The sequence below is a fragment of the Balaenoptera acutorostrata genome, chromosome 16, assembly GCF_949987535.1.
Source record: "Balaenoptera acutorostrata chromosome 16, mBalAcu1.1, whole genome shotgun sequence".
NCBI lineage: Eukaryota > Metazoa > Chordata > Mammalia > Artiodactyla > Balaenopteridae > Balaenoptera > Balaenoptera acutorostrata.
Genome location: NC_080079.1, coordinates 12323716 through 12348771, shown reverse-complemented (window position 1 = coordinate 12348771; position 25056 = coordinate 12323716). Strand labels below are relative to the sequence as shown.

Below are 25056 nucleotides of genomic sequence, written 5' to 3'. Positions count from 1 at the left end.
TGAATCACCTGGTACTCTTGTTAAAATGCAGACTCTGAATCAGAAGATTTGGCATTGGGCCTGAGATTCTGCATTTCTACCAAGCTCCTAAAGGGATGTTGAATACTGCTGGTCCCCCAGATTCATCTTTGAGTACCCTCACATCATCCTCCTAATTCACAGTAACTCCTTTCAAGGAACCAAAACAGTCCCTCTTCCACATGACTATGTTACTTTTTGTCAAATACTCAGTTTCATGGGATTAGTTCTTACTGAATTAAGTATTCTAAACTGAAGCCTATTATAAAATCCAAACTTTGCTAAGACAACTCTAATCCCCTCCCCACTGCCTCTAGGAACCTTCTGTCTTTGGGAAGTCAAAGCAATACCAGACTTAAAAAGAAATGTGAATAATGTGATTTAAAACACCAAGCCCAGACACTGACACGTGCATTGACCAATGCATCATGCAAGAGACCTGGCTAATAAACACACGTCACATAAAAACAGAGTGATGTCTATACTTACCTTTCTAGAAAGTGGATCATCACCAAGTCTTCTCTCCTCCTCTCTACGACGTTCCCTTTCTTCAATTTCCAACTCCCTTTGACGTTTTTTCCTTTCCACCTCTTCTAATTTCTTTACCCGCTCCTGATATTCTCGAAGCTCCTCCTCACGTTTCGCCCGTTCAGCACGCTCTCTCTCTTCCCGCTCTGTACAACGTATCAGGTTATAAAGTGTGCCTCCTACCTGCACGCTTCCCCTAGTGCTAGGTCTACTTCTCTGGTATTAAAGAGGCAGCATAATGTAGAAGGAAATTCTTTTTAAGAATTTTACAAGAGTTTACAATCAGCTAAACTTGAATATCAGAAATATTCAAGAAAACAAGTATTACGCCACTCAACACAACTAAAGAAGAATCCCTCCCCCAACTCCTGAGCATCTGGGATGCCAGGTAAAGGATAATCTGAGAGACTTCATCTGGCATGTGTTGCTCAATAAATGTTAACACTATGTAGACTACAGTGATAAAAAATAAAAAGGCAGAATTTTCAAAAGAACACCAAAACCGTGGAAATAAGCTGGCAGAGGACCTAACACCCTCACAGATAAAAAATTGCAGAAAACTACAAGCTGGGTTGTCAGAACCTGAGAACTAGTTAGTTGCAGTTAAGAAGCCAATCATCTTGGTTCCACATTCCTCTATTTTCTAAGTAAGACTGTATAAACTGGACCTATCACCAAGCTTACCATACACCTCCAGTCTGTCTATATAGTTACCTTTTAGCATTTTTTCTTCCGCCCTCCTCTGCTCTTCTTCTTCCTTTTCTCTATAGTAGGTTATTCTTCGTTCTTCTTTACGTTGTCTTTTACGTTCTTCCAAACGATTATGCCTTTCTTCTGCTAATCGCTCTTCAAACTGTTTAAGTTTTTCCTGTAATTGAATGGTTACCAAAAAATAAAAAACAATCAAATTTTCAAGGGCTACAAAACTGGTAGTAAGCTTTAAGTTTACAAAAACATTGCAAGTTTCGTGGAACCACAGAAAGCAACCTTTAAGAATTAAAACCAAATTTCCAAGTGACTGAAGTTCTTGCATGTCAAATTTTAAAAATCTGAACTGACAGTATTATCTATACCCAGTGGGTTTATTTTTATACAATAAATCAAATGATTAAGTCAGAAACTAAGAGCAGGACACTCTGATCTAGTTTTTTCCTTTCTGAATCAAAGAATAAACAAAAGCTTGTATCAAAAGCAAATTTTATGCAGTCTACTTTCACCTTCAGAAAAATCTGTTCATAAGTGATGGTTACTTGGCCTATGAAATAATTTCAATATACCTCTATTAAAATATTATTTGAATGACAATTATAAATATTAGCTCAAGACAGAATGTACCACCAGGTTAAAGAAGAATCCTTAAGGTAAAACCCAAAAGCTCATGAATAGATGTTTCCCTGAAACCAGTAAACAGACTGTCACCTCATAAACAGACTGTCGTGCTGCCTTGAGCCGCGTTACAAATAAATCTCTGTCTTCAAGCATCCGTGACATTCGGTTCTTATGTTCAAGAGCCTTTTCCCGTTCTAGCTGCATTGTAGTAATCTGCAAATACATGACACAAAGTTAAATTTCAAAGTATTCATTATCTGCTTACTAATTTATCCCAAATTCCTGACAGATATTCTTGAAGAATTACAAGAAGTTCCTTTGCCCCTTCCATTCTGCCATAAAAATGGAAGGGTAAGACATCCCTAGGAAGACAATCAGGGACAGAAGATGGAAAAAGACGACTTGGAGCATCTGTAAGAAACGGTTTTTTAACCCCATGGTACGACAACATTTATAGAGGAAAAACTAAAATGTATATGGTAAAACAAAATAACAAATACCTCATGGTATAATAGGCACTATGGCTTTATTATTTAACGCATTTTCTTCCTTAAAAACAACTGGAGGTTAAGGCAGGATGAATTATTCATACAGGAAAGCTTTTCCTTTGTGCTCCAAGTGAAACAATAAAAGGTTTCAGGGCACATGGAGCAAATCCTCCTAAGCATTTTAGCTGGTCGGTAACACTTCTCTTTTTCTAATTTCATAATGACATTTAAAGAATTACCACACAAATTACAACTTCTAAAAAAACTGGAAAAACTGGCAACACTAGGCCCAGAATGACAACAATCCAATGGAACCAAGAAGGCAGCCTCCATAGCTGTGTGTTGTCTCCTGCCTGTGGTTATTTTTTTAACCAGAATGAGGTCACTCATTTTTACTACAAATGTGGCCGCTACAAGCATTTACAAATGTTGCTTTTGTATCGTTAGGTAAATACATACAATACAGACTAACAGAACTATAGAAGGAGCTGTTTAGTCACAAAAAACCGGACTGTACGACTCCACCTATAAGAAATATCCAAAACAGGCAAGTCTAGAGACAGAAAGGAGATTAGTGGCTGCTGAGGGAATGGAGAGAAAACGGAGTGACTGCTAATGGGTATGAAGTTTCTTTTGGGGTATGTTCTAAAATTAGGTTGCACAATACTGTAAATACACTAAAACCATCAATTGCACACTTTAAATTGGTGAAATACGTGGCATGTGAATTGTATTATGTGTCATGTGAGTTATAAGGCATGTGAATTGCTGGGGTATTTTTTTAAATACATTTTTCAGCTATCCTTTGTATTTTACAAGTTTCATTTTTTAATCTCCATTCTGAAAATTTCTGTCTACCAATCTGTTAGCATACAGCCATTAAAGCACCATATCTGGCAAAAGAATACAAAAATCAATTTGAAACCCTGTTCCCATTACTGGCAGAGGACTTAATTATAGCTTACAATCTGAAAATATAATAATTAAATGAAAACCTTACTCTTTCTTCTTCTTGTTGTTCCCACAGATCCATGTCTTTAATTCTCTGTTCTTCATAAGCACTCTTTATCAAAGGGATTTCTTCCAAACGTTTAGCTCTTTCAAAGTAGTCAATCTGAATGTCATGAAAACAAGTGTTGTTTAAAAAAAAAAAAAAAAATTATTTTAAACTTGGCATGTTAAAGTTCACCAGTTCTTTCATTTACCTTTTTTTCTTGATTCTTTAAGCGTTCCTGAAGTTCCTTCTTTTCTTTCTCCAGTTGTTCAACCTGTTTAGCCATGATGAAATCGGGATCCAATTCTTCAAGGTCCTAAAAAGTAATACAAACGCACCATAATTAATAAGAGTATAAAAGAAGTGCACAGCGGTCAATATGGAGCACCATTTCTTTCTAGAAATGTATGCTAAATTACTTTCTTTATAATGGGCAAATGCTTGCAATGGGTAAATTCAGGCAATATAAAAATGTTTTAAAATAGCCTTATTTCCACTTGATTGTAGGGAAAAACAATGTAATCTTAACATCTATTTCTTATTCCTCCATTCTACCGTATCCAAACTCCATTTCAACAGTGGCTAAAAACTGTAGCATCACTAAAAACAACTGCTTACTTCAGAAATTAATGAACTAGCTGTATCAAAATGAGTGAAATAACCAAATAACCCAAAATAAAACCAATAAATGGTAAAGAACTGTGCTTCTAAGAGACCCGAATAAAACTGAAGTTTTTAATGCACAGTATGCTACATACTTCAATGTCAATATCTTTGAACGCTTTGGCACCCAGTTCTGTCTTCTTGATCTGCTCCAAACGCTCACGAACAGTTTTCTTCTTGATTTGTTCATGTTCCTGTAAGATACGCTCCTTCTCTCTCTCCTTTGCCTCCTGTCGCAGCCTCTCTTCTTCAGCCTTCCGTACTTTCTGGAGTTCAGCTTCCCTCTGCTCCAGCTCTTCTTTCTCACGTTGAATATTCAGACTCTCAAGCCGCTCTTTCCTTTCCTCAATTGTCTGACGGCGAGCCAGGATACGCTGATGCTCTTTCCGTGAATTTTTAAGGTATGCAGTAACAGCCAACTGATGCTGTTCTTCTTTCTCTTGCTTCAAAAACGAATGCATTAAAATAAATTTAAGTGACATACCATGGTATCCAGACATCAAAAATATTACATAATCCTAATATATTATCCTTACATGTATCTGCAGTTAATAACAGAAGATAACATTATTCAAGCTACTGGTTCCCAGTACCAAATACTATGGCGCTACTCCTATTTGAAGTCTTTAATAATAATGACATAGCTGAAGAACGTTTATCTGCTAGGTTGACTTTTCCCTGAACCAAATCTACTTTATAGTGTTCAAGCCAAGGCGGAATACTAACAGAGCTCACAAACAAGAAACAACTGAAGCAGAAAGGAAAAGCCCAATCATAGTACTCCCTATTTGGAGGGTCATCTCACATGTGGTCTGTTATTGTACGGTTTAACAGTACTCCTTTTATCACATTACCCGAGTAGTGTATCATTTTATCCCACGGAAGGAAGCTCAAAGATCTGTATATCTGATAAAGATATTTGATAAAATACCAAAACTATCAAATACAACTAAATATCAATAGGAAATATATAATAAATCCCTTCTCTCAGACATCATCTCAAACCTTTTTGTGAAAGACATAAGGGCCCCTCAAAAATTCTGTAGTCCATTTCTCCCAAAGATACATACCAGTATATGAGCTGGCTTAATGACTTCAAGGGCTTTTGCAAGTACTGAGGACATGGCTGTCAGCTGATTTCTGATCTGTTCTGAAGGCATGCTCTGCAGATGAGGACCAATTGGAGCATCTTCTCGAGTAGCATAATTCAAATCAGATCCAAAACTAAGGGTCCGAGATGTGTGGTCAATACGAACCTTTGAAAATTAAATGGTATTATCAACAGTTAAATCTACATGCAAATATAGTCATTCTACAAATGAATAACTTGATTAAAATTTCAAATGCATTTGAGAAAAAAAATTAACTAAAGAATGTCAAATATAAAAGCTAGAAGATTCATTCAATAAAGCTTTACAACAGTGCCACTGTACCAAAAGCTGAGAAGCAAAGAGTACGTGTTTTTCGTCCTCAAAGGCCTCCAACCTCAGAGTCCCCTCGCAGCACCTACCTGAAGGTCGCAGTGCCTGGCTGCATCTACTATGGCCCGTTCCAGTTGGAAAGCATCAACAAAAGGAACCAGAGAAGTCAAACGAGAAAACTCAATGCTCTGATAAATTTGTGCCACCTGCATAAAAAACACAAGGTTAGTAATAATAGCTATCATTTATTCAGCAATTTTTATGTGGAGTCTCATGATAACCATGGAAAGTAGAAATTTAGCCTATTTTTCAAAGGAAAGAAAACTGAAGCTCAAGAGTATGTTAGCAGTACACTGCTGGAGCTGCAATTACAATCCAAGGCTATTTCAAAGGATTATATTATATTTTGAACCATCACATAATCCTTTCATATCCTAGTTTCATTAAAAAAAAAAAAAAAAACCTAAATGGTCACGTATTTGTAGCTAGAGACCTGCTACTTACCTAATTCATCTGAACACTTAATAAAATTGTTTATTTGTCTGAAGGAGACTGGCAGTATTACTACTTAGTTAGACTGCTAATTAACCTTCAATTATTTGTATAGCACATAAGAAATAACACTGCTCACATACAGAATAGAAAGCAGGTCAATGAAATGTGCACAAATACGAAAGTGAACATGTAGTAAAAGCCCCCCTCCCAAATGAAACAAATGGAAGACAAAACAGGATCATTTAAGCCATATTATAAACCATAATATTCAAACTTAAGTACAAAGGTGGACTAAAATATGTTAAAAGACTGACAATACTGGGACTTCCCTGGCAGTCCGGTGGTTTAGACTCTGTGCTCCCAACACAATGAGTACGGGTTCTATCCCTGGTTGGGGAACTAAGATCCCACAGGCCACGCAGTGCAGCCAAAAAAAAAAAAGACCAATAATACTTAGTGTTAGCAGGAAAAAAGGCTTTCTATTTCTTGTTCACTACTGGTGGGAGGGCCCATGAATCTGATCTTTGAGGATCTATTAAAGCTTTAAATGTGTAGACTATGACTAATTCCACTTCTTAGCTACAGGAAGTCACAGAAGAATGCAAAGATACAAGTATAGAAGATGCTCACTACTGCAACATTTTATGATAGCAAAAAAACTAAAAAATTTCCATCAATAGACTCTGAATAAATAAATCATGGTACCTTTAGACAATGAAAAACTACGTAGGTATTAAAAGGAATAAGACATACACGGCTAACAAGGAAAAATGTATGAAGACAGTGGTCAACAAAAAAAGAGACAAAAGCAGTTATGAATTACATAATTGTTTTTCAAATCAAACAGATAAATAGTAAAACTAATTTTGGTGGAGGGTAGAATTTGGGGAGGCTTTCATTTTCTAGGCTATTCCTACATTTTTCAGTTTTGTGATCAAAACAATCAAGGGAGAAATTACAGTTCTTCCATGAAACATTCATTTTTTTTTTTTTAATTTTATTTATTTATTTATTTATTTTTGGCTGTGTTGGGTCTTCGTTTCTGTGCGAGGGCTTTCTCTAGTTGCGGCAAGCGGGGGCCACTCTTCATCGCGGTGCGCGGGCCTCTCACTATCGCGGCCTCTCTTGTTGCAGAGCAGAGGCCCCAGACGCGCAGGCTCAGTAATTGTGGCGCACGGGCTTAGTTGCTCCGCGGCATATGGGACCCTCCCAGACCAGGGCTCGAACCCGCGTCCCCTGCATTGGCAGGCAGATTCCCAACCACTGCGCCACCAGGGAAGCCCGGAACATTCATTTTTTTCATCTTTACCTGCTGGAGAAGCCGGAGTATGGTGTTGTTTTGCAGCTGTGGGACATACTGTTGTAACTCTGGCTCCTTTTCAGGTTGCTCCCTAATCCAATTTAAAACCTATAAAATCCATTAAATTGAAAAAGAGTTATATTTTCCACACGACAGATACTAAAACACCTGAGATACTTTTTCAATTTTCTTAATATACAAAACCACCACACAATGCAAAGAAATACAAAAGGTAACATGCAGCTATTGACTGTTGTCTGAAGGTGACTGACAGCAATGGCTAAATTAGTCATGCTGCTAATTTACCTCCAAAGGTTTATTTAGCACATCAGAAATATCTTTTCTCTTGACATAAAAAAAAAAAGAAATGTGCACCAAATTCAAACACACAGGACAACACTTCTCTCTTAAATAAAAATACAACCTAAGACTGCAACAGGGCTGGCTAACGTGGTAATGTAACCAAAGCTTACCTTTGTGACTCTCTCACAGAGTTTTAGTGGGTTAAATTCGACTTCCAGCCAATTGTAAAGGTCTTTTACTTCTGGGACAACATATTGTAGCACATTGAATCTGACCTACAGTAAGCAAAACAAAAGGTTTAAATGCTGAAGGTGTTTTCAACTGGGATTCTGAAATGATTATAAATTAAAGAAAAATATAAGATTGGAAATCTGGGAAATGACTCTAAGATTATCTAGCCTCAACCTCACCTCCTGGAAATTTATGAAAAAGAAATCCAGGACCACTACGCTGAGTCTCCTGCCCCAAATTATGCAGCTCTCTACAGTGAAACCCCACAAGAATTTACAAGGGAAATAAAAACTCATCAACATAATCAAAATATTTACAAAGACAATTTGTGTGGCCAACATCAACTAATTTATTATCAATAACAAGTAAAATACCAGTTTACAAACAACTTTATCACACAAAAGTTATTACAGCAGCGTCACTCCTGATAGCCACAAACTCAAAAAAACTCAGGACAAAAAGGGATAGGTTCACATAATATACAGAAACGGTCAAAGAAAGCACAGCTACATTCAATACATGAATAAATCTCCCAGATGGTGAGGAAAAGAATTTCACATAAAATATACAAACAGGCAAAATTAATCTGTGGTGTTATAAATCAGGACAGTGGTTATTCTTGGGGGAAATGGGAGAGTGTTGACTGGAAAAATCTTTTGAGAATTTATGCAATTACATTTATGATTTGTACTTTAAAAAAATGTTATAGTTTAATACATTTTAAGTTTATATTTGAATAGAACTCAACTTCCTTTCACAATAAAGATGCTGCTTGCATAAACCGCCCTCACAAAGGAGACAAAAAAGTGGTATAATTTCATAAACTCCAAAACTGCCCATAACCAAATCCTATCTTACCTGTGCTCTAACTACACACAGTGCATGTGACCTTTACCCTTTACTTGTTGGAAACTGCTAACCCAAAGAGAAAAACTGCAGCAACAAACCAAGACCCCAAAGCACAGGAGCACATACTCCTACAGACTAGGTTCTAAACTGAGGCAACTGTTGGCAGATCCCATCTCCAAGACAGGAGGATGTCCACACTCTCGAGCACTCTAGGTTTAACTCCAGTGCAAAATGGGTGCATGACTGATGTCCCACAACGTTTGAATACTTCCCTTGTAAGTGCCCTTGTATGTTTATAGGAATAAGATGTGATACAAGCATTCAAATAAAATTCCCCCCAGCCCTGATTTCATTCCTATCAAGAAATTATTCTATAGCCATCATCAAAAAGTCTACAAATAAATCCTGGAGAAGGTGTGGAGAAAAGGGAACCCTCCTACACTGCTGGTGGGAATGTAAATTGGGGCAGCCACTATGGAGACCAGTATGGAGGTTCCTCAGAAAACTAAAATTAGAATTACCATATGACCCATCAATCACACTCCTGGGCATATATCTGGGCAAAACTATAATTAAAAACGATACATCACCCCTATGTTCACAGCAGCACTATCCACAATAGCCAGGACACGGAAACAACCTAAATGTCCATCAACAGATGAACGGACAAAGAAGATGTGATATAAATACACACACACACACACACACACAATGGAATACTACTCAGCCATAAAAAAAATGCCGTTTGCAGCAACATGGATGCAACTAGAGGTTATCATACTAAGTGAATTCAAAAAGAGAAAGACAAATACCATATGATATCACTTATATGTGGAATCTAAAATATGACACAAATGAACCTATCTATGAAACAAAAACAGACCCATAGAGCACAGACTGGCGGCTGCCGGGGGTGCGGGGTGTGGAGACAGGCTGGGAGTTTGGGGTTAGCAGATGCAAACTCTTCCATACAGAATAAACAAGGTCTTACTGTACAGCACAGGGAACTATATTCAGTATCCTGAGATAGGCCATAATGGAAAAGAATACTTTAAAAATGTACATATATGTATAACTGAATCACTTTGCTGTACAGCAGAAATTAACACAACACTGTAAACCAACTACAATTTGATTTTAAATAAATAAATAAATAAATAAATAATTATCCTAGATTTTCCATTTAGCAACCCCTCCAAATAGGGAATGTGCTAGGTAGGCTACCATAATCTATTAAAGTACATTTCTCTCTAAAATTAATAACTGGCTTTCTGACCTAACAATCTCTTATGAACTGGATTAATTTGAGTCTGTTCCTGAGATATTAGATTCATTCTCTTGGTGATTATGAATTTAGTTATATAAGCCCAAAACTCAGGTCTCGACCTTGTACATATAGTGAACTTAAGTTTTATAAAATGCCTCTTGACAGTCAGCTATTCATCTGGCACCAACCAGTACCTTTCTTACAAACTTAAACATTTGTCTATGGGTACAGTGAGGACCCAGATCTGGATGTCTTGGCTACTGACCCTGATCCCACCAATACTCACCCCTGAATAAGTACCTTTAACATCAAGCTGTGCTATGTACAGACATGGGCTCAAGAGATATGGATTATACTTCCAGTTTGGCACATCTTTCAGTATTTAAAAAAATTTTTAAATACATATTTGCTAGTAAGACCTCTTCCTAATCACAATGCTGTTGTTTTATAATTTAATTCAGTCCCATAAAAACTTTCCAAAACACAAAGCTGATTTTTGCAAGTGGAAGCAGAATAAAACATGGAGGCACACAAAGACAGAGAAATACTGTTTTAGATATTAAGTTTTTTACAAAAGTTGACCACAAAGGGAATTTGCCTTGCTACTATACAGAGAACTATGTTACAAGAGAAAACTGTTGCCATATAGAAAATGTGTTAATTTTTATCTAAATTAATTGACTGCCAGTAAAGTAAGGCCTATTCTCTAATACCTGACCCTCTTTTTCCTCTTGTCCCAAAGTAATTTGCCGGAGGTGTACCACAATAACAACTAAGTCAGACTACTACTGTGAATCAGAATCTCTAAAATCTAAACTCCTCTAAGAGCGCAAATTCCATTTAAGTATCACTTGCCTGGCATGTAACAGACACTCATGTGATAAATTTCCACTGAATTAAAGATTCCAATGTAAAACATTGTGAAGATACAAAATCTTAGGCTCCATATTCTGAAACTGATTTAGTGAATGCAGTGGGTGAAACCTAGAAATCTGCATTTAAAAAAGTACTTCACACAATTTCAGTGCATAGCCCTGATTAAGAACCACTGCCTTAGTAACATACAATGAAAGTTTAAAAGAAAAAAAAGTTGGAAACATTTTAACTGTCCAGAATTGGGCCTAATCTAACTCACATTCTTTCCTAGGCTCATCATCGTATTTCTAACACCTATCAGCTTGATTTTTTTCTATAGCCCCTGAACATTCTTGCCCAGCATCACTTCTCTTACCAGGTGGCCCATATTATTCCTCGAAGCTAGTCCAAGTCTTGTCTGCTACATCAAATTTAACCCCAGCTCACTCAAGACAAAACACCTCAACTGAACACAGTGTTGACTTACACCAGTGGTTCTCAAACTTGTCCATGCATCAGAATTCCCAGCATTTAATAATCATAAATTATAAAACCTGACCATATAGCTTTCTGTTCAAAGCCATAAGAATGCTAAAACTTATACCAACCATATCGTTAATAAGGCCAATTCGCGTTGGTGGGGCTTGCAGGCCTAGCAGTGTTGCAAGGCGACGCTGTTTTTCAACTATAATGCCGTCCATATCCAGAAGTCGAGCAATATCAGTACGCTCAGGGGTAATGGGGATGGAAAGAGTGGCCAAAAGGACTCTAGTAGACATTCTGGAGAACAAAGTTACAATCTGTTAAATGTGTAAATGTTACTTGATAAGCAGAAAGACACTTCTCTTTAATCCTCTAGTAAAATATGCCAGTGACAGAATGTGTACACCATCTTGGTGAACTGTACTCATAAGTATTCATCAAAGCATGGGATTAATTAAAAGAGAAATGGACTATGCTAAAATGAACACTTGGAGAAGCAGAACTTCATTCACCCACTTACTACCGTCTATGTCTTCTAGCTATAGAGAAAGACTGTGGGTAAAATGGCAGAACAGACACATTTGTATGTACCCCATACTCCCTTATAAAAACATTTAAGGCAGCTTTTAAAACTAAGGGAAAAATGACAATAAGAAAGAGGAAAAAATTACAAGGACCATAAGTGAACATAATTATGGAAGGTGGGGGTCAAAAGCTAAAGCTTCCTTAAAACACAAAAGGAAAGTCAGGTTGAATTAAGAGCACCGTAGGACACTAAGGATTGTGGGCTCTGGAGCACAGGAGTCAAGAGTTGGAATCTCAGGGCTTCCCTGGTGGTGCAGTGGTTGAGAATCTGCCTGCCAATGCAGGGGACACGGGTTCAAGCCCTCGTCTGGGAAGATCCCACATGCCGCGGAGCAACTAAGCCCGTGAGCCACAATTACTGAGTCTGCGCGTCTGGAGCCTGTGCTCCGCAACAAGAGAGGCCGCGATAGTGAGAGGCCCACGCACCGCGATGAAGAGTGGCCCCCGCTTGCCGCAACTAGGGAGAGCCCTCGCACGGAAACGAAGACCCAACACAGCCAAAAATAAATAAATAAATAAAGGAGTTCCTTTAAAAAAAGAGTTGGAATCTCAGCTTCACGATTCCCAAAACTGGAACCTCAGGCAAAATACTTCATTTTCTGAGTCACAAGGCTGTTGTGAGGATTAAGGAAAATAACGTACATAGAGCAAAACAGCTTAATGATTATGACAGTACTCTTATAGTATTTTCTAATGGGAGAGTACAGAAACAACAAAGGAAAATCAGGTCTTTTCTTATCCCAAACAGACATGGATTACGTACAGGATAGTGAATGACACAATGAACACTATCCTCAAGAGTTTTTTTTTAAAAATACATACTAGAAAAATTCATTTATTTGGTTCCATGTATTGCTTTAAAAGCTAAAAGAAAAACAATCTGGTGTATATATTTCTACTAGAGGCCAAAATAACATGGTCTACCAATAAGATATGGTATGTGAGTTGCCTATGCCCAACTGAAATGTACAATAAAAACCAAACATGACTGAAAGAAAAGTATACATGTAATGTTAAAAAAATAAAATAGTCTTTAGATTGTTAGGTTATCGACTATCTATCTACATAAAAATACACACACCAAATACTCTACACAGTTAATGTTTTATAGTTGGGAAAAAGTTACTTGATAGAAGTACTCATTTTTTTTGTCTAATTAGTTCTTAGATTCTAAATACCCGTACATGGATAGAAAGCTCATACCTTAACACCGACTTTCCTAATATTCCATTTCCTCAATTGGAGAGTTGATTATCAGATAAAAGATAGCTACTGAAGACCAAGAATACTGCCCAAGAAGAACCACGTCGAGATATTTTTGGTAGCTACAACTGGAAGGACTGCTACTGGCACCCAGTGGGTAAACCAGGGATGCTGCTGAAGATCCTGAATGCGCAGTCCCCTCCACAACAAAGAATGAACCAGCCCCAAATGTCATCAGTGCAGAGGCTGAGAAACCCTCATCAAACACTATCATGCCATTTAGAAGTAATTTCTTTCATAATTTCAATACTATCTGACAATAAGACTCTTACCTTTGCATCTCTTCTTGTGTAAGATTCTTTCTCATTTCTCTAGATAAATGGTAAAGACGATGGAGTGTAGATGCATGAAAAAGAGCATTTCCAGATTTCCAAAATACAGTTGAGACTTTGTTATAATAATTTGCCATCAACTGAGGTTTGGGCGGTTTTTTAGACAAGGAGAATAGCCCATGAATATCTTCCACAGCTTTGAATGCTTCCTAAAATTAGTGGTACAAATTACAGTCATTGCATTCTAAACAAACAAATCTAATTCAAATCTCTTTATGAAACTTAAAATACAGAACACAAGAATAAAAATGGCAAATAAAATGCCTTCATGTGTGGTTCTTTTTATTCGTCTATACTTCAATATCTGATATGTTTCAGAAAAACATCACAGTTACAAAAACACTAAATCCTTCAACTGCTTGAAGTAGATTGCCCAAACTTTTTAAAAAAATATACATATTATCATACCGCTTGAGGGAATATATGTTTTTTTAAATCTGAAAGGATATAAAACACAATATAGAGGTTATTTCTGAGTGATAAGATAATGGATATTTTCTCCCTTTTACTTATCTATTTTTTCTATACTAAGCATGTTTGCTTGTCTTCTATTGAACTTTTTTTTCCTCTTTAGTTCATCAGACAGTATTCCAAGGGTGTACCCTACAGAAAAGGAAAATATGGGGAGAGAGCGGGAAATCACATTTCCACTTGGCTGAAAAACTACCAATTTTTAGTTTCTTCCTCCGCAATTTCAATTAGATTTGGTGGGGGAATCAAATATATAAAAACAATTCATGTGAAAATGTCTTTGCAGAATTCTTAGAGTAAAAAGGCCATGATGAGGACAAGATTCCCAACACCACTGGGATCTCCAATGTAGGATATTCACTGTGCATTGCTTACTAAGTCAGGGCAGCACTGAGATATCTAGGAGGTAATCTAGAGTGCAGTGTTTCTGTAGCTCTCTGCGTTAAAGGACAAGTTCACCTTTGTCATTTCTAACCGGTTGCCACCAATACTTTTATAAAATACAATAAAATTACTACAAAAATAAGATGGAAAGATGAACTTAGACTTTTTTTTAATCAGAGTAAACAGACATAAAACTACCATGAAACTATTCTTTAAAAAATTTTGTAAATGCGTATTCCCCAAGCATTAAGCCACACTTTGAGCACTGAGGTCTGAAAAAGATTACATGATTTGGCTCAGAATTGACAGCAGGCATCAAGAACCAAAAATCTGAGACTTCCTGTCCAGAACTCTTCCTACTCCATTAGACAACCTTAAATTTGTCACCTATCTATTGAAATTAACCAACAGGTTATCAAGATGCAGATACTCATTAAAGGAAAAAAAAAGGTAATATGGGCTGTTATTACTACAAAGAAAAGCTAACAGTTCGCAACATACCTGCCACAATTCCATGCTGATAGCACTGTCCAACTGAACAAGCCTGGTTTCCAAATGCATGGACTGGCTCTCTGGATTATTAAGATTGATTGCTGTACTTTGGTTATGGTGGCGTTGAATCTGAGACAAGTGCATTCTCAAATTGTCACACAGCTTACGGAATTCAGCCTTACGGGTATATTGGAGGCAGAATTTGAAAGCTATAAGCATAATTGTAAAATATATTAGGTACTTTCCACCATCAACTTAAGTATTTGAATAGGTTTTATTTCATATACTAAATAAGGTCAGTTATTTTAACAAGATTTACCAAACTCACCATCAGTCTTTAGAAGTGATCAGAGTCATAACTCACTTCATGTGCCCTGACCACCTTTTGGACATAGTCATCAGTCCTGGTCTAGGACTAAAATACGGTTCTGGGAGAGTTTACAAAAGGAAGCGATTCAAATTTAGGTCTAGGAGGGACTCACCTTTCAAACACTTCAAACCCTAAAAGAGCAAAAAAATTCTGGTCTGAAATACAATGAACTTTCCTATCTAAGTTACTAGAAAACAAGCTTTTGCACTAATTAAAACTAAATAATACAAATTGGGGGTGTGTGGTAACCTAATTTCAACTGTGTACACAGATGTGTAAATGAAATACTTGCTCCATCATTAAAATACATAGTCATTTTCTACTGTCAAAAATGCAATACTAAAATAACTTTTTTCCTTCCCTTAAAAAAGAGTATTTCTATTTCAAAGGATGCAGTTTAACTACAAGTTAATATTTATCTCAACTGTTATCAAAAAGCCCTAGCTTATTTGTGTTAAATGAAAATTCACATATGCTGGCCATGTAAGCATAATGAAACAGATCAGCCAATCAGCCCCATATTAAAAAGAATGGCAACACCTGCTTGTGCCTAAGGCCAAAGTAAGAAAAAGCCAAGAGCCACTCTCAAGTCACTTACAGTTAAAAGGCTGCATTGACAGTAAAGCAAAAAGACAAGATTAGGAAAACAGACTTAACACAGTTCTTCAGATTAAAAGTGCATGCAGAATTAACTACTAGATACTTTTTATGATGATCCTGAGTCATCAAGAAGGTTTAGTTCTATATTCAGTAACACTGTTTAAGAAAGGAAAAATATATAGTTTTTCATAGAATCATGTAAGTCTTCTGGACCTTAAAAAGACTTTAGAAACCCAGTACATGGTTAAGTAGCTTGCCAAAGAATATGTTGTAGAGTCAAAAGTAGAACTCAAGTTTGCCAGAAAGCAATCAAAAAGTTAAGTTTATCTTTTCAGTCACTTGGAAAATTCCAAAATGACTTTAAAAGGTGTTTCAGACATCAGTGGAATATAGAGAATTACCTTGACTAATGAAACAAATTTCTTATAATCATTTATGTAATATTCAAATGAATGCTAATCATCTACAACAATAAAAACTATGTAAAGTAAGTACTACAGAGAAAAGGAGGTTAACTTTAACAGTTAATCTTTTGCAAAACCTATCCTTAAGTCAACTTTCAAATCAGTTCTTGCTTTACCTTGTTGGGCAATATCATGGTAGAGACGCTCTACTCTAGAATTGTTCCGAAGAAGGTCCAAACACTGTCTGTATGATTCCCACAGGAATTTAACCCATGGAGTTAAAAGTAATCTGTCAGTACGATCCTGAGTGTCTTCACCACTTACAGCACTTAGGAGAACACTACAAAAACATTTAAAAACATTGAAAACAATTTTAGACATGGTTTCCTACTTTGCCATATGATTATAAAACCAAAACCAAAATTGATCATTATAAAATAGTTTAAATTCTTACTACAACTCTGGACACACTGTAAAGCTATCAGTGTCAAAGTATTTGAATTCCCAATCTGTATTACAGCCATTTAAATTAGTATACACCCTCCTATCTGATGGTTGTAATTTTCCACCTTTATGAACTTTAAATAGTACATGACTTCTTGAGGTTACCGTACATTTAAAATTTCAAAGATAAGCATTCTTTCTAGCAAACATCTACTTCAAATGGGTATGATGGAGATACATGTAAAGAAAAACAATGAGAAAAATTTACTTAGCAATTTAACCCACACACCTCTCAGGAGTTTGAATATTATCCAGATCTTCTATGTCTAAGACCATCTGCTGGGATTCTTCTTTAGCAGCTTCAGTTTTCTCCTCTGCCAATTTCAAGTATGCCCTAACAACATCCTCCAGAGATTTGATGTTCACCTAGACAAAATAAATAAATAAATAAAACTTTCCCCAACAAACCATAAAATATTTTAAAAGCAAACTTTATGATATAAAACATAATAACTTTCGAGGCAAACTCCTCTGAAAATTACTAAAAGCACTTAGTAAAACATAAAAACCCAGCTGTTCATACCTGTTGACAAATGTTCTTATACTGATATAAGCCTTCTTTAGCCAAGTGGCTCTTGCGAAGATCCACACAAAGTTCCAAGTATTTCAACATAATTGGCTCGTGTATCTTTTGCCATGTTCTATGTTTCTTACTTTTCATAACATCGTAAAGAACGTCCAAAGCAGGCTGCTTTTTGCCAACTTCAAGAAATTCTGGAAAAGTAACTCAGGAGGATTAAAATCAGTTATGTATACTATATAAATGCCTAAATCTTGCTTTTTAATTTGGCTGTTTTAATTTCTGAACCTATTACCATCTCTTTTGAGGTCAAATTTATTTTTGACTTCTAAAGCTATGCCAAAATTATCCAAGGCAAAACAATGAAAAATACTATCTCAAATATGACCTACAGGTAAAACTAGATTTCACTCAATTCCTCTGTACCAATTATATCTTTCTAAGTTATTTTAAAGTTCCAGGAATTCAAGTCATGAGGGAAAACAATCTCCCCCTTGTACATGCAGAAAAATCAAGTATAACTTCGGTCACAATGATCTGGCTGATGAAATTTTTTTAGTTTATGTTAAGACTTGAGGCAGAAAAAACAAATTAGATTGACTTTTTTCCTTTACGATCTATTGACTGTGTGGGTCTATTTCTGGGCTCTATAGTGATCGTTCTCTATTGATCTATCTGTCTAGTTTTTTGCCAATACCTCACTGTCTTGATTACTGTAGCCATATAGAAAAGTCTTCAAATCAAGTAGGGTGAGTACTCCAACTTTGTTCTTCAGTATTGTGTTGGCTATACAACACCTTTTGCCTTTGCACATAAAACTTCAGAATTAGCTTGTAGATACCTAAAAAACAGCTCATTGGGGAATTCCCTCGTGGCCCAGTGGTTAAGAATCTCCCTTCCAATGCAGGGGACGTGGGTTCGATCCCTGGTCCGGGAACTAAGATCCCACATGCCGCGGGGCAACTAAACCCAAGCGCTGCAACTACTGAGCCTGCATGCTCTGGAGCCCACGCACCACAATGAGAGAGAAGTCCACGTGCCACAAGGAAAGATCCCACATGCCGCAACTAAGACCCAGCCAAATAAATAAAATAAGTTAGTTTAAAAAAAAAGAGGAAGCTCACTGGGATCTTATTGAATCTATATAACAAGTTTGGAAAAACTGACAACAGTATTTACTCTTCCAATCCATGAGCACAGAATATCGCTCCACTTATTTATCCCAGTCTAAACATGAGAAACATATTGAGACAAATCCCAGCTGAGAGAGAAACTACCTGACCAATACTGCTCAAAACCGTCAAGGCCATCAACAAATCTAAGAAACTGTCACAACCAAGAGGAGCCTAAGGAGACAACTAAATGTAATGTGGTGTCCTAGATGGGATCCTGGAATACAAAAGGGACATTAGGAAAAGCTGAGGAAATATGAATAAAGTACGGACTTTCCTTAATAACAATGTAACATCATTGATTCATTAATTGTGAAAAATATACCACACAGATGTAAGATATTCAATAATAGGAGAATCTGTGTGTGGTGTACACGGGAACCCTCTGTACTATATGATAATTCTGTAAATCTCTAATTTCTAAAATTAAAAGTTTATTTTTTAATTGGAAAAAAAACTTAGAACGTAGAGCAAAGAAATGTATACTCTTTTAAAATTCACCACCTAAACCTGAAGGCATGTACATGGCAATATTTCAAAATCAGTTCCACTCTTAGGTATGTTGCTCGTTTTGAAACTCAATCAAAAGCAAAGTCTCCTCTATCACATTATTTCTCACCAAGGTTAAAATTTATCATATTTTTTCTCATCTTATTTTCTTTTGTACACTTAATAGACTTGGGGGTGGTACTTTTCTGGTTATGTTCAACTTAAAACTCAGTAACTGGCAAATTTCACACACAAAAAAATCTCTCCACTGAACATTTGAAAAATAATTTGGCAGAACTAAACACTAGTTTACACTATAAAAAACTTAAAACATCTGTTTTTTAAAATCATTGTTTACTTTCGTCCTAAGGGAAAAAAAATCCTTGACAAAAAATTCTTCTAAGTGTTAACCTAACAATGTATAACATTATAACATTAACTGTGCTAGGCAAACATAGGTAAAAATGTCTCTTATTTGGAGGATTTACTAGATCTACAGATTTAGTGAGTAACTCTGTTATTTCTTCTTACAGTTATCACATCTTTCAGGAATGCTGTTTCTAAACATTCCTTCCTCCAGGAAAACTACAAACAATATTCCAACTCTAGAGTATATTAAAAAGCTTGCACAGGATAAATCACAAAACATACTAAACTTAATATCTTTAACACAATATCCTACATCATCCCACATTATATCAAATCATATTCCTCACAGGCAAATGAATATAAAGCCTCTTCAATACTTCAATAGTCTCAATATCAAACCTGCCAATATGACAGAAAGGCCGTTTTCAGTTGAGTCAATTTTATTACCTCCCCCCAAATAAATCCTACAAAATTAAACAAAGATGTAATACAACTAGATACTTTGTTGAAATAAGCCTTTTCTATTTTAAGGGGAGGACCTACCCATCTTCTTCCTGGCGCATGCACAGAAGATTATTTTAAAATCCAACAGTACTTTAAATGCTTTTCAAAACTGACATAAACAGTTTCTATCAGCCAAAAATTGGGGAGTAAATGTTTTTAAATTTATCCTTTACATTACGAGTATCAGAGCAGCACACCAAAATTACCTATTATAACCTATTATATCCAATTCCCAAACTTATGTTGAGGATTTAAATCCCATACTACCATATATAAACACCGTCAATGCAATACAGAATAGGCACAAAAAGAGTCACCAGCATGATGTGGTGACAAAATATTAAACTGTCAAAAAATAATTCACTTTCCCAATATCTTATTTTTAAATTCGTGTGGTATCTTAATGTCATTTTAAAAAAAACAGAAAGTCTTGTTCAGTGATACAACTAAAAGTACTTTTCATTTCCTCAACAGCCAATCAAAATTTAGGATTCCAAATTCAATACTTTCAAACTCTGAAACAACAGTTTCATAAAAGTCAAAGCAAATGCATTAAAAAATAATTTTTCATAGGACCATCACCACCACCAAAAAAAAAAGGAAAACATGGATACCAGGCAAGGATGTTTTTAAAAGAAAACACTGAAATGGGAAGAAGTTTCTCATGATGATCCATGATGGTGAGTTCCTGTCTTTATCCTAACTGATATCTGAGAATATAGTTTAGATGATCCTCTGAATCATCTAATTAGGGGGAAAAACAGTTTTTGAGGCTGGAAAAAACTATCACACACTAAAACCTCTACTGCAAAATTTACAGAAATGTTCATTACCAGATTGATATTTTTGAAATAAAAATTAAAATCTGGAATTACCAACTATTACTAGGAGGGTGGGCATTCTGAGTTTACCTTAAAGACACAATGTATGAAACTATGTGTCTACCTATAAAGAAAAACTTTAGGTCAACCCTTCAATTTTACTAGTTTATTTGTGCACGGGACCAAGTAGATAAGCTATAATGTTACACAATTTGTGGGTTTATTAACAACTTCATTTTTAAGTCACTGGTTGTAGAGTGTAAGTTAAAAAGCTGTTACAGGGTCAGAAACAACTGGTTTGGCACTACTTAACGATATAAACTGGAAAATGGCTTTTTCCAAATGATTCTGGGGAATGAATTTCTTGCCTGTAACTGCTGGGCCAAGTTCTCATTTTCCTGGATGATTGTTTTCCAATTGTTTCCAAAAATATTGCTCTGATAAACTATTCTACACTTAAATTTATTCATGTTTTATTAGGATAATGTAATGGATGAGGTCCAAATGTGATTGAGATTACCAATGTTATAGATAAATGAGATTATTTCCATTAAAATAAAATGTGCTTTGATCATCCTATTTAAAGTTTTATAAGTAGTGTCATTTGCTGTCCACATTCTGCTCTTTGACACTAAGATGGGATCTCTCGTTCACAAGATCAAAGGTACAGAAATTACTACTTGAAAGGTAAGGCATCCCTACCATACAAGCACGCATCCTACAGCTTAAAGGGGCCTTTTTGAAAAACTACACTAACAAAATTCATGTTCCCACCTCCATCTCAGTGTCCCTTTCTCATCTTGCCTACTTTAATTTCTGACATTTTCCCCATATTGCCCTCCATGAATCAAATCTATTTCAACTTAGAAATTATGAGAAAAGATTTAAGATTTGTTACATATCATATATCCCTACTAATTTTAAAAAATTACTGACATATTAAGTTCATAAAAAGATTCAGAAGGGAGGAGCAAAGGAAACAAGGCCTGAACACATCAAATGTGTAATATTTAGGCCATTGAGATTACAGTGCTTCAGCCAATTAACATGGGGAAAAAATGTCTGTTGGTCAAGCATTCAAAGGACTGTAAAACAGATCTGCAGAAGCAATTACAGCAGTAATTTCACCCAAGTCATTTGGTATACCACAATATAATTCTCTAAGATTCAAAACATCAAAAAAAAAATGTTTTCCCTAACTTTGCTAGCTCATTTTGTAGGGTTAAATTTCCATCTCAATCTATTTTCTTTCCTATAAATTAATCAACATCTGTAAACTTCTTGCCTGTTCTAACTATTAGATAGAGAATTAGAATGGGTGTTGATTAGATCAAAGTTGTAGTTTCAATTGTTTTTAAAACAATTACTCTATTCTACAAAATGTGGCACTATCCTGTTTCACAGACTGTTACTTCTCCCCGACATTCTTACTTCTAGTTAAAGTAACAAGCATGGGACAAACAGACCTCTGGCCCTGACAGATTATCAGTAGTATCAATTGTATGTACTGACTGAAATTGACCTTTTCCTAAGAGGATTTTCAAACAAACTAACAAAATAAGCTTCACAAGCATAAAAGTTTAACAGACACGGCACATCCACCTACAACATGGATAAGATCCAAAACTTGTTTGGATGGAAGAAGGGTGAAACTAAGAGCAATGGACGCCCTTAACACTTATAAACCCTAAATAAGAAAGTGTTTAAAGACCAGAGGCACGTATAATACATTTGCACCCCCATAATGCCAACGTAATAAATGCCTCTTGAATGGACCGCGACAAGCACAAGTTTTCCCAGAAGCGCCGTAAGTTTTCCCGTTAAGTACACATATGGAAATAAAAATCGCAAGTAGCAGCGCCGTGGTGAAAAAAATCGACTGATCTGGAAGTTAAGAGACCTTGGTTTTAGACTCCTAGCTCAACAACTAACTCCCAGAGTGACCTTGGGCAAACCAGACTCCCTAGGCCTCACTTTCGTTATCTTTGAGAGAGAACTTGAAGTCCCTCTTACAGTATTAACTCTGTTCCAACTTCCTGTGATTCGGAGTAGGCTTCTGAGCTGCCAATAATCAATGCCAGAAAAAATAGGAAACGGGTTAAATGGGTCAGAGTCCCCGAAGCGGAGATAGCGGTCAGAGGGGAGGGTAAGTGGACCCTGACCCCGCAAAGCGCGGGGCTGGATTCGGGGGGTGCCGAGCTGTCTGCGGGAGGGCCGGAGGTGGGACTGCCCGGCTCCCGGCCCGGCGGGAGGTGGAGCCGAGGTTCTCGCGTGCATTGTCCCCGGGAGGGAGCCATGTTTCCTCCTCCCCGGCACTCCCAGATGGCGGCCGGGGGCGCGGGGCCGAAGCTGAAAGCCCCGTGGTCTGGAGGACCAAGCGGAGGCGGGAGGGCGGGCGGCAGAAGCTCGGGCCCGGCTAGGCCTGTCTCGGGAGCCGCGGCCCCGAGACTCACCCGGCGGCGGCGGCGGCGGCGGGAGGGACGGCCCCCCAAGCGACGGTTCCCTGCTCCGCGCCTCCCACCCCCGAGTCGGTTGGAGCAAGAAGGGACACCATGCCCAACCACGGCCTGAGTCGGCGGCGGGCAGGCCGCATCGGCCTCCTGTGCAGCCGTACCTGGGCGGCGGAGCAGCGAGAAGCTGGCCCGGGCGCCTCGACTTCCGAGGCCTCGGGCCGCCCCAGTCCGGCGCGCCCTGATCCCCTACTCACCGTTGGCGCGTTTGAGGGCATTTTCCGGCCTCTGGAAATAGGCCGGCATCTTGGCGGCAGGCTCAGCTCACCCGGCGTCAGTGAACTCCTTAGGGGCCCGGGCCGGGAGAGGAGACGAAGGGGAAGCAGCGCGAGGCTCCACGCTCCTCGCCAGCAGTAGCCCGCGCCCAGCCGGCCAGAGACGGAAAGGAAAGAGCCACGTGACCCCCGCGCGGCGGCGCCGCCGCCGCCTAGGCCCCGGATGTAGGGGCGGGCCTTCGCCCGCGCACCGCCCCTCCTCGCGCGCAGGCGCGTTGACCGCACGCCTGCCGGCTGACGTGGCGCCGGTCGAAGTCTCCCTAGCTCTCTGGCTGCACCTGCGGACTCTGCGGGGAAATGTTAGGGAGCCGGTTCTCCGGCACCTCACTCTTGAGCGACAATCTGGGTGGGAAAGGTGAGATTTGGGTCAGAGCTTCTGTCTGGCGAGAAGGCACAGATTCTTCTAACATGACTTGTGCGGAGTCATACAAATTTACTATCAGGTCCCATCCGCCTAGGGAATGTCCTGGCTTGACTGAGTTAAAATGCTGAATTTATTCATTTAACACAAGTCCTTTGAGCAGATATCATTAGGGCCAGCGATGCTCACCACTGGAGATAGTAGTGACCTGTCACAGCACGGACTAGTATGGGGAGGAGGGTTGTAATAAGTAACTTAAACAAATAAGCAAGCTTATTTCATATCTAGGTAAAATTTTAAAATTGGGGACACAGAGATTGCCTGGGCCCTCAGAGATAGATGAGTACACAATGAGGGTCAAGATAGGATCTTTTCTGGGCCTGGAGAAAAACATAATTACTTGCTGTTGATTAATGCTCACTTAGTAGAAGACAAGCAACCTAAGCATACTAAAAGCCACTCAGGAGGTGGCAAAAGGAAGTAATCAGGGTGATAAAGGTTTTTTCCCTAATCAAGCTACTTTTGTACTATATATGACTGGATAACTTCTCTAATACAGTGTTTTGGAGGGCTTTTCTGACTTGAGTGGAATAAATATGATTCTCAAAAAAACAGTTGTTAAGGGCACAACTGAAGTAGTACATTATACATATTTGCAACATAATGTCTTACAGTTTTAAAACAAGTATCACGTTTTACAGTTTACTGAAATGCTTTCACATTCATTGTTTTGTTTACAAGAATGCTGTGATGAAGGTATTTATACTGACGAACATAATAAATTTCAGGGGTAAACCAAGGTTCACATTTATACATTCATTGAACAAACTACATCATATTATCAACAAACCATTACTATGTGCCAGGCTGAGGAGATAAGCACCCTGATAGGTAGGTACACAGCAGTTGAACAGGATAGATTTGGTTCCTGCCTTCTCAGACTTTGCAGTCTAGAGAGAGGAAGATTTGAACACTCATCAGAAGCTCCGTGGAGGGAATTCCCTGGCAGTACAGTGGTTAGGACTCCGTGCTTTCACCACCCAGGGCCCAGGTTCAATCCCCGGTCAGGGAACTAAGATCCCACAAGGCCAAAAAAAAAAAAAAAATGAAGCCACGTGGAAACGGAGACACCACTCCAGTCCAGGCCCCCATCGTCTCTCTAGGCCCATCTCTCAGCACACTCAGTGTCTTTTCAGTGCCCGAAACAGCCCTCTCTCCTACCTCCAACCCAGCGCATGCCATCACTTCACTTGGAAATTCACCACTGCCCATTCCTTGCTCTGGCAACAATCACCTATACATGTCACTTCTGCCAGGATTCTTCCCTGGCCCCCAGATAAGATTAGGTGCCAAGGCATTGAGCGCCAGTAACATCCTGTCTTAGCACTGACCATACTTCAGTGTAA

The 25056-nt window shown here is 38.0% G+C and overlaps 1 protein-coding gene and 2 non-coding genes across 3 annotated transcripts in view; all 3 read right to left on the bottom strand.

Annotated features, from left to right (window-relative positions):
• Positions 1 to 23408, bottom strand: part of EIF3A (eukaryotic translation initiation factor 3 subunit A) — a 32293-nt gene extending 8885 nt beyond the window's left edge. Inside the window, exons 1-17 of the mRNA XM_007173174.3 lie at positions 23212 to 23408; positions 17153 to 17343; positions 16859 to 16995; positions 16302 to 16465; positions 14761 to 14960; positions 13345 to 13553; positions 11350 to 11521; positions 7710 to 7814; positions 7246 to 7344; positions 5531 to 5647; positions 5091 to 5276; positions 4116 to 4463; positions 3569 to 3673; positions 3364 to 3477; positions 1966 to 2088; positions 1261 to 1414; positions 508 to 692 (exon numbers count right to left, since the gene is read on the bottom strand). Coding sequence (XP_007173236.2) covers positions 508 to 692; positions 1261 to 1414; positions 1966 to 2088; positions 3364 to 3477; positions 3569 to 3673; positions 4116 to 4463; positions 5091 to 5276; positions 5531 to 5647; positions 7246 to 7344; positions 7710 to 7814; positions 11350 to 11521; positions 13345 to 13553; positions 14761 to 14960; positions 16302 to 16465; positions 16859 to 16995; positions 17153 to 17343; positions 23212 to 23260 — 2658 coding nt within the window. The 5' untranslated portion in view covers positions 23261 to 23408. The remainder of the gene's footprint in view (positions 1 to 507; positions 693 to 1260; positions 1415 to 1965; positions 2089 to 3363; positions 3478 to 3568; positions 3674 to 4115; positions 4464 to 5090; positions 5277 to 5530; positions 5648 to 7245; positions 7345 to 7709; positions 7815 to 11349; positions 11522 to 13344; positions 13554 to 14760; positions 14961 to 16301; positions 16466 to 16858; positions 16996 to 17152; positions 17344 to 23211) is intronic.
• Positions 5978 to 6107, bottom strand: LOC114236611 (small nucleolar RNA SNORA19). The gene has a single exon (XR_003622524.2). It is a non-coding gene; the product is annotated as a small nucleolar RNA SNORA19 (small nucleolar RNA).
• Positions 7488 to 7611, bottom strand: LOC114236612 (small nucleolar RNA SNORA19). Its single transcript, XR_003622525.1, has one exon. It is a non-coding gene; the product is annotated as a small nucleolar RNA SNORA19 (small nucleolar RNA).
• Positions 23409 to 25056: the final 1648 nt, after the last annotated feature.